This window comes from Montipora foliosa, chromosome 4 (genome assembly GCF_036669935.1).
Source record: "Montipora foliosa isolate CH-2021 chromosome 4, ASM3666993v2, whole genome shotgun sequence".
Taxonomy (NCBI): domain Eukaryota; kingdom Metazoa; phylum Cnidaria; class Anthozoa; order Scleractinia; family Acroporidae; genus Montipora; species Montipora foliosa.
The window spans coordinates 7,952,675-7,962,674 of record NC_090872.1 but is presented as its reverse complement, the minus strand read 5'-3'; the positions used below and the strand labels follow the sequence as shown (position 1 = coordinate 7,962,674).

Below are 10,000 nucleotides of genomic sequence, written 5' to 3'. Positions count from 1 at the left end.
CCATCCATCCATCCTACTATCTACCGATCTACCTGCCGTAACTCCACCAGAAAAAAAGATATATGACTCTTGCAATCGGTGCGCGGAAAATACAAATAAAAATAGTTAGAAGGTTGAGCTGTCTTCAGATGCATGTAATGTTTGGTTCACCCCTGTTTTTTTTTCCAGTATGAACGAAATAGCGTTTCAATTTTTTCTTCTTTTCGGCGAAAGCAGAATGAATGGATTGAAAAGACTGTGGTGAGAAATACGGTTTACTAGGACCGCGAGGAATAGGCGTTCCTTTGGGCAAAAATTATAGAAGATCGAAGCCCCCTACGCCTTTTTCCTTCAATCTTTTCTTGCTGAACCTTTGAAGCATACTTGAGTAACCATTATTCCCGAATAATTTGGGAACTGAAAGCACAGATGGCTGAGCAACGTTTCACTGGCTTCTCGGCCACAGGCAGCCCAAGCTCGGAATACCATTTATAGACTTTGTACGGGAAAATTAACTTTGAGCTTTTAATACTAAAATAAGCTGTAAATGTGTAAATAAACTTCACTTACCTCTACGTACAGTTGTCCTCGTCTTTTCTGTGCAATCGGACCGCAAACTGTGTCCGTTTTAGATGGGTTTGAGGGTTACGAATTTTTACGATGGCGTTAGTTCCATAAAGAGGAAAAAGGCTGGTGGCGCGGAGATCTCGTCCCACAAATTGCTCTCGCATCACAAGGCAACGGACCGAATCGCCATAAAAACTCCACAGCCCTAAGGCTAGATAAATTTTCTATCACATGAACTCCACTCCGGGACCACACAGCGATTTTGGGCGGATAATTCCCAAATAATGTTCGCCTTTCTATAATCTTCCCATGCGCTCGGCTAGATGTGTGGCTACGGCCGTTATAGCTTGATGGCGATCAGATTAAATTCTGCACTGTCATTGGCCAAGTTTTAGCTCAAAGTTAATGTTAATTTCCTATGCGAAGTCTATAAATCGTATACCGAGCTTGGGCTACCTGTGGTTTGGCAACATTTATTTGTTAGTCATGTGACCAGATGCGAGAGAACATGGCGGAAGTGGAAAGGAGTTGTGCACTCGGCGGATACGATGAAGAGTTTGTGGAAGATATAGAAGACGATTGGCTGTGTCCAATTTGTCATCTGCCATTAAAAGTGTCGGTTCTAACCGAAGTATGCGGACACAGATTCTGCAAACTTTGCCTTGAAAGACACTTCATGAGGTAACTAACCGTAAGTTGCGTTGTCTTGTCGTATTGCTCACTTAGAGATACATTGAAGAAATGCTGCATAACTTCTGCCATGGATGGAAAAATGGCGAAATTTTGCATTTACGTTATCGTTGTAGTGCATACAATAACTCCGAGAGGCTCCTTCGAGGCTAACCTAAAGAATACAGAATTATTATGTATTAGTCAAATTGAAGCTTCAACATCCGCCCCGGGAATACCCCGGGCATTTCATTTTGACTCCTTTTCCTGCCCGTGAGGGGAGGGAATTTGATCATCTTAGTCTTCCCGGGGACGGGGCATTTGATCACCACTCACAGGGGGTGGGAAATTTGCTCGTTAGCCTCGATTTCATGTTACGTTTCCACAAAGGTGAAATTTTGGCGGAGACGAAGTTAGATGCATTCAAATTCGGTATTCGTGGCTGAGTGGTTGAAAAGCAAAGGCCTACAGAAAGAGATATTTATACCTGTTACCTGTCCTCCTTGTGCCATGTCCCTAGGGCCCTGGTTCTCCTTGGTGTTGTCTATTAAACCGTGTTTACATACACAGCTTCAGAAGCATAGTAGAAGCTACTGAAAAGTTAAAAAAGTAATTTGGTAATTTTCCTGGGGGTGGGGGCATTTGATCACCTGAAATGGACCTATGATGAGGCATTTGAACAGCTTTTTGGCCAGGGGAGGGGGTCATTTAAACAAAAATTTTCCAAAACTTCAAATGTCAAGGGGTTGCCCGGGAGAGGATGTTGAAGCTTCAATTTGACTGGTACATTATATTACTAGCTCTGTGAGCGGGCAGGATGAACCAAATCGCATGCTGTGATTGGCTACCCGAGAGGGCAAGATGGAGCGATACTGCCCACTCTGGATTTCTCACTTGGTCCCACAAGATCAAAGATCATTTTTTGGTGTTTTAAGTCATATAATAAATCGTTTATTGACCAAGCTTGTTCGGTCAAGATGCCCAGATATTGGCCTCGTTCTTTTTTTGCATGTTTATGGACCTTGACCTTGACACGCAAAAAAAGAACTTGGCCAATATCCAGCCATCTTGACCTAACAAGCTTGGTCAATAACCCATATATATTGTCCTGTATTTTTTTCAAACTTTCAGATAGGTATTTCATTATTCATCACTCAGTTCTGGGTTGATCGATTAGATTTCCTCATGCTGATGAAGCAAACTTGTAAATTATCAACTCGTTTATAGAGTATTTTCACTTGCATGATTGGTAACCTTGTTTTTCCTCCGAAATAAAAGAAAACGTTTGCATCATAATAGAGCTCAGTTCCCAGAGAATTAGTTGGGTACACCAACATGGCCGATGCTCTATTGTCTAGGAACGCCAACATGGCCACCATGACATCACTTGAAAACACTCTATCTATACTTTCCTTGATCTGTTCTCTTGTACTATCCCTGAAGGAAATAGTGAAATTTGCATTTTGCCAAAAATCAAGGAAACTTGTTTGATTTTAGCTGATTCCTTGCCTGGTAGCTACAGACGTCAAGTAACTTCTTAAAACAGAAAGCATCGACAGAATAACAAAATTTTCTTGCTTGAATGAAAAGCAGCAACTTGCTATTTGCTGTTGCTGTTTCACTTGCAATGCCATGGACAAGATATGAAAAGCAAGAACACCTAGGAGTAATTGCAGAATGCCCGGCCACTCAAAGCAATGCTACACGGCTACTAGTGGCTAAATGAGTGATTGACTGAAGCAATACGCTGTTTATGTGCAAATGCTTAAACTGTGGCTTCCGCGGCTACTTGGCTACTTGGCTACTTGGCTATGGGGCTACGTGGCTACAATGCTACACAGCACCACAACTTTGTGGCTATGTAGATATGTAAGTTTCCATTATACTACTATCTTTAGCGAGAATCAGTGTGATGATCATCACTATGGGATGCCTGCTTTAAGAACAAGGTACACCCTAAGGTTTTTTTTGCCATTGTTTGAACTTAGCCACATCGCCAGGTGGCTGTTTAGCCATGTAGCCACAGTTTTCGTGATTGCACATAACTGAATAATTAGCTGCATAGCCATGTAGAGGCAATTTTTGTTAGTATTACTATTTTGGAGAAGCCAGGCGTTCTACAGTTAAGCCAACACCTTTCTTGATCTTTTAATTCTTATTCCTCAAGCTGGCAAGCGCATTCTTTTCTGCTGGTTTAGTTAAACATTGTTCTGTATTTTATCTTTGAAAAAGTCTTATTTGGGAGAGAAAATGAAACAGCCCTTGGGTGTTATAAAACACTTTGCTTGGCCTAAGAAATGGTTGTATAACATGCAAATGGGCATGTTTCCTTTAAAGTGCCCCTAAGCTGAAATGTTGTTCTTTGCTAAGATTAATCTATTCACCCATTGCAAAAAGATTCTTCTGTTTTCACTTGAAAATTCCAGTTTTAGTGTGTGGTTAAATTTAATGAAAATAAGAAGTAATTTGTCGCAGGACTTGGCTGGTATGAGGCATTGACCTATTCCTGAAGTGACTTTATAAACAGCTTCCCATTAGAAGAAATACCTTAAAAAAAATTAAATGCAAAGCAGCTCTTGACATCATCTCAGGAACTGACCCATGCCTCTTAGCATCTTGGCCACGAGACAAGAGACTGCTAATTTTGTAAAATTTGTGCCACTCACGTGACCTTGAACCCATTAACAGCTGAAGCGCCCCCAATCTGTGATTAAAATTTATGGCGTTAGACAGAATAAAATCTGAGAGTCTCAATCTTAGGAGAGAAAGTGTTAATTAAGAGGACAATCACAACCATTTCACATAAAATATATATTTTATGGGGCTGACTATTGTGTAAATTACTTTGTTGAAGGTGGTCGGGGAGAGCACCTGTAATAAAATTGCAAAAACACAACAATCAAATATGTTAAATTCGAGTAAACTGTGGATAAAGGATACCATTGGAATAATGAAAAAGTGACTATAGTGTTTCCTGTCCTATACACCCTTTTATTAAGTCTAATATATGCTGTTTTCCGCTAATGACGTCAAACTCATGCTTTTAAAATTTATTCAGAAATGTACAAAGGCTTCAAACAAGAAAAGAAATCGGAATAGTTTTAGGCCTTTGTACATTTCTAAATAAAGTTTGAAAGCAAGAGTTTGACATCATTAGCAGAAAACGGCATATATTAGACTTATTAAAAGGGTGTATACTTTCCTGTTTACTTGTTAAGATTTTGTGGTTATTTAAACTACATGTTGTCATCTTTTTTTGCAATTATATCAACTGCAATCTGGAGAGAGGATAAATCTACCAAGTGGGTATAGGGTGGGGGAGACCAGTTATTGGTCTCCTTATATTTCATAGCCCCTTCCCCTACACTGCACAATTGAAAAAAAGCACCTCTCTCTCACCCCACTCCCCCAGATCTTGCTTTCTGTTGCTAACAAGGATAATAGCATTTTTCAGAGGTGTAAGGGACTGTGAACAATAATAATTATAAAAAATGCTGAATACCTGTAATATTCCTAGCTAATTTCTTACTTTTGAACTTTTGCTGACGATAGGCTGGCATAAATAGAGACAGTCTTCTTCCTGGACACACTTTCCTTTGCTTCAATATGTATGTGCAGTCTTTTTGACAGCCTGTGTAATTAATCAATCATTTATCATTTGTTAACCATTTCAAAAAATGATTTCTTTGTTGATGCTTTACCCAACCCTTGTGACGAAACCAGAAATTATAAATAATAATATTAATTATTATTATTATCCAATTTATAAGGCACGGCAATTTGTGTAAAAGAAAAGAAACGCGAGATCTGGAGTAACTCTTGCACTGAGGCCACCCTTCCAACTTGTTAAGATGCTTTTAGATTTTCAAGCCCCTCCCGACCATACAGGACTTTGGGGTGGTATATTTTCGTTTGATGGTACGATTTTTTTTCAATGAACAGGCAGGAGGCCGATGGACAAGAGCTGACTTGTCCTCTGGACCAAAACATCCTGACACGAGACAAAGTAAGTTCACTTGTGTTAAGCAAGCATTGTTTGTTTGTTTGTTTGTTTTTTTGTTATTTATTTGTTCGAGCAGGTTGAAGTATTGGCAGCTATACAGCTGATTTGTACCTGCTCTACCCACCCACCCATACACTCACAAAGGACAGCCACAACCGCGGGAACTTCATCCGCTACTCTTCTCGAATATTGTGCGGGTTCTTTAACGTCCCACAGGGAACTTATGAACGTCAAAGATATTTGTGAGACGGGGCCTACGGTTTATAGTCCTTATCCGAGACGATTTGAAAGTCTAACCATTTGCGGATGTTATTACAAAGGCAGCACTTTCTTCTCAGTTATTTTAAGACCCTGAGTGTTGGTCCGGCCGGAGTCGAACTCACGACCTCCCGCATGGCAGCCGGGTGCTTAACCAACTGAGCCACCGGTCTATCCAGAGTGTAAAATATACTTTGTGTTAAATATTGACAAACGTTTTCGAACACACCTTTACTTGGATGTCCTTAGAGTATGTATATTCACAGTTTCACAAGCAAATACTTAAAATCTTTGTTTGTAACGCACAAATTGAAACTGTTGCAATTGGATAGTGACTTATCCATCGGATAAAGTTATCCGGTCTTTGAGCAACTGGGGTCAGGTTTGTATTCCTGCGATTGGACTCATGGTTGGGAAAGAATTTCCACATGGAAAAATTCCCATGCATTCGTGTCCATTGCATACTTGTTGCAATACAATACCTTAAGTGACAGTAAGAAACTGCTTATTACTATTTGCGACTCCTTTGAAAAAGACTCCCAGACGAGGTCTGCGTGTGGCATTCATTACTTTGTGCTTAGATTCGTCTTTGATTTTTTTCGTGGGGGGGGGGGAAGGGGGGAGGGGGTGTCTTTTATGCCGTTTATTCCGTTCTGATTACACAGTTCTGTACAAGATTTGCATCTTAATGGGCTATTTCCGCTTTTCGCTTTTTTGTCTTGTGCGTTTTTAGAGTTGTGTAGTTGTTTTAGTTTCAGTATTTAGCAAATAAGGGCGACACAAAGCCTTTGTGAATAAGCTCAAGTACAAGACTAATAATGCAGGATTGGTGGTATGTTCTTTGTGTTCCCCTGCGTAAAAAGGGCAAAAACATGAAAAAAGCTTTTTCTCACTTCACTTGCGCTGTTTTTTTTTTAATTTTTTATTTATTTAAGGATATGTTCGTAGACAAAGCAACCGAAAGAAAGGTTCGTTCGTTTGTTATCAAGTGTCAAAGAGGTTGTCAATGGACTGGCGAACTAAGATCAAAAGAGGTTAGTGTTAGGGCTAATTGTAACCTCGCCTTTTGTGGTGATTGCCCTGGCGACGCCTCAGCTCCACCCTCGATCTATGCTTTCTTTCAACATGGCATTCTTTGCCCTCACGTGCTGCACGATATTCTAAAGGCGCGGAAATGATTGTTGCAAGTTTTCGCTAACGCGAATAATTTTACCCGCTGATTGGCTGACGGGTTGATGTGGTCTGCAGCCAAGATGGTCGCTATGCGGCGAAAGGGTGCGGCTCTTTTTGTTCATTAGTTTACGTATGTTTTCAATGTATATGTTTCTCCTAGCTCCTCCACAGTTTATCAGTTAAGCTTGTTGTGTTCCAAAGGCATGGATGAGCCTGGAGATCCGCAATTAACTCCCATTTTTTCCTTCTGATCATTTTTTCTCCAATGCAACCTCGGCGTCCTGCGTAACCTCTTTTTCAGGAATGGTGGACTCTTCCACAGAGTCCGCCATGTTTGTCGACTGCACCGATGATCAACCACTCATGTTGTTGGCACAATGTTGCGTGACAAGTTTCATAAGAGGTGGTCAAACGCGCAACAAATGACAAATTTGTGCAAAAAGTAGAACGGGATTTTACTTTTGAAACAATTCTTTTTCAACTTGTAACAATCATTTTTGTTGCGTGACAAGTTGGGGAAGGGAGCGGTAGGACGTGCAACATCGCTCAACAACTTGCACGGAATCAATCTTTCGCGCCAAGTATGGTAAAAGAGTTGCTCTTATTTTTGCGCCTTAAAGGGAAGAACTTCATTGTGAGAATGAAAGGCGAAAAGATCGTGGACTCATGGTATCCTCCCCAATGTTTTATCCGGAGAGAAAATTTGTTTGCGCTCGCTCGGTAGATTGAAAGAAAACTTTCAGTCACTGCATAGTCGCAATCTAATGAAACGTCATATCTTTTTAGGATCACGAGAATGATTGTAAAAGATTTCCAGTGAACTGTCCAAATGGTTGTGGAGAACTCGTCCCAAGAGAGGAGGTTTGATTTTAGAATTCAGTACTTATACCAGTTGCTACAGGTTCAATTAAGGGTGCGTTCGATTGACCGTATTCTGGAAAGGAATACGTGGAATAGAAGTCAGAAATCCTTTGTTTTTACGGAGATTCAAATTAAAATGGTCAAACACCCGCTAAAATGCTATTTAAACATATGTTTTATACAAAGAGCATTATGGTATTTTCTGCTTCGGCCAGCGGGGTCGATCGAATGCAACCAAAGTGTCGTTAAACCAACACCCAAGGCTTCAATGTTGGCCAATCACAACAGACGATTAAAACAATATGAACCGATCATAACGCAGAGCAAGTACAAGCTGCCGGCTCCAAGCGCGGGAAAACGCTTGCAAGCAAGTCATAATTGGTTTTCCGATTGGCTGAAAATATGGTGTCAGGATTTTTAGCCAATCACTGAACTCAGCAATGTGAAACCAAAGCAGTCTCAAAGTAAATTTGAAGCTCGATTCAAAACCTCTGAAGAATTCCTCTGAAGTTTTCCTACCTGGAAGTATTTGCCAATCAATTCGCCATCAAAAATGCTTCGTCGTTTAGCGTGACAGTTTTCGTCCTTCGAGGCACAAAATCGTTCTGCGGTCGTTCTGCGATCTGCAGGCAGCAGTTCAAAAACTGGATAACTTTATCCAGTGGATCATGAAGACGCTATCCAGTCCAGAGTGGAAAATGTACTTCGCGTTAAACATTGACAAACGCTTTCGAACACGCTATTACTTAGTTGTGTTTAGAGTATGCACATTCACAGTTACGCGAGCAAATACTTGAATCTTTGCACAGATTAGAACTGCTGGATAGTGACTTTGTCCAGCGGATAAAGTTATCCGACCGTTGATCAACTGGGGCCTGGTTGAGGTAAACTTTTTCCGGTCGGGGATTTATTGAAGAACCTAGATACAAGTATTCGTCCAAAAAGAAGCCAGTGCAACTAGTGGAGAACTAACTTTTGAAAGAAAACTGAATCAGCTGCGATTAGGGAGGTTTTAGCTGGGGTGTGATACTTGTATGTCAATCGCACTCTCGTGTAATGATGAATTTCAATTTGTTCTACAGATTTTATTGCATACTGAGGATAACTGTTCTCTGGCACCAATTCCCTGCCCCTATGCTGGAATGGGCTGCAGCAAAAAGGTATTGAAGTACTGTAGATGACGAGAGCACATGACCCTGAATTACTGCTCTCTCTCATGCCAATTTGATTTCTAGACACTAAATGCACATTTTAGATTCGGAACGATTTGAAACAATGACTTTATGATACGACGAATCTCTTCATTTCATTTTTATATGTAATCACATGACTTCGAGTGCAATTTGGAATAAATAAGCACGAATAATTTTTTTCAAAGACCCACAAAATAAACATGTTTATTATATGGCAAGAAATTCTCATGAAGCACGCTGATTAGCTGGTTTTCGGTCGGGATTTTACAGTACGGACCATTACCATGGAAGCGGTCCGTAACCGTAATTTTACTCTCTCCCTGGAAATTCAAGTTGAACGAAGCACAAAAAAGTTTTAAAAAAAACTTAATTTAATTGTTTCATCACAACGGCACAATTTTAGCAAGCGGAATTTGGTTTCACATGCAAAAGGCTACCCTTCAAAGTTTGCTGATAGAACAGGATGACGAAGATTATGGGCATTCACTAAAAGGAGAAGTTTCCTATATCTTGCTAAAAGAAACGATGCCATATAATAAACAACTTACTAACCTAACTTGCTCGGGACCTTGCTGTGGAATATTGGCCGGCCCTCGGTCGTTTTTGTACGGTCTTTGCTGCGCTCGGTCCGTACAGCTGCCTCGACCTCGAGCCAATATTCTTCATTATCATATGACCCGTACGGCCCCGCGCGCGCTTTCATTGCAAAACTATTGAGAAAATCCCCGTATGAGGGCCGTACGCGATGGCGCGAGCAGGGCCGGAAAAAGCCGTCCGGCCCTGCTAGGATAGCGTACGGCCCTCATACGGGGATTTTCTCAAAAGTTTTGCAATGAAAGCGCGCGCGAAATGCAAACTAAAACAACTTTGTTGCAATTGCTATATCAATCCCGACTTTTCGGTCAAAATGAGCGATGTCAGTGAACATTCTGAATTTTGTTACCCGGAAAAAAAAAGGGAAAAGCGCGGTGGTCATATGATAAAATGCTTATTGACTGAGTTAGGTCGGGCCGGACGGTAAAATATTTGGCCCTCGGTCCGTACGCCATGACCTCGGGCCAAATATTTTCCCGTCCGGCCCTCCCACTCAGTCAATAAGTACATAGTACGGCCCTAGCGTTCGGATAGTAAGATGTTAATATTATTAACCGTGGTTAACATATGACAGATCTTTCGGTGCAATCGCGAATATGCTCCGTTTCGACAATTTAGATCCCAGTAGTATGGCGGGACAATTGCCACATGAATCTTGTTTAATGACCTGAAGCCCGTTTCTCGAAAGTCCCGTAAACCTTTC

The 10,000-nt window shown here is 41.0% G+C and overlaps 1 protein-coding gene across 1 annotated transcript in view; it reads left to right on the top strand.

Annotated features, from left to right (window-relative positions):
* The first annotated feature begins 1,045 nt into the window (after positions 1-1,045).
* LOC137999705 (TNF receptor-associated factor 4-like) overlaps positions 1,046-10,000 on the top strand; it is a 13,809-nt gene continuing 4,854 nt past the window's right edge. Inside the window, exons 1-5 of the mRNA XM_068845562.1 lie at positions 1,046-1,227; positions 5,158-5,221; positions 6,412-6,510; positions 7,436-7,510; positions 8,593-8,670. Coding sequence (XP_068701663.1) covers positions 1,055-1,227; positions 5,158-5,221; positions 6,412-6,510; positions 7,436-7,510; positions 8,593-8,670 — 489 coding nt within the window. The 5' untranslated portion in view covers positions 1,046-1,054. The remainder of the gene's footprint in view (positions 1,228-5,157; positions 5,222-6,411; positions 6,511-7,435; positions 7,511-8,592; positions 8,671-10,000) is intronic.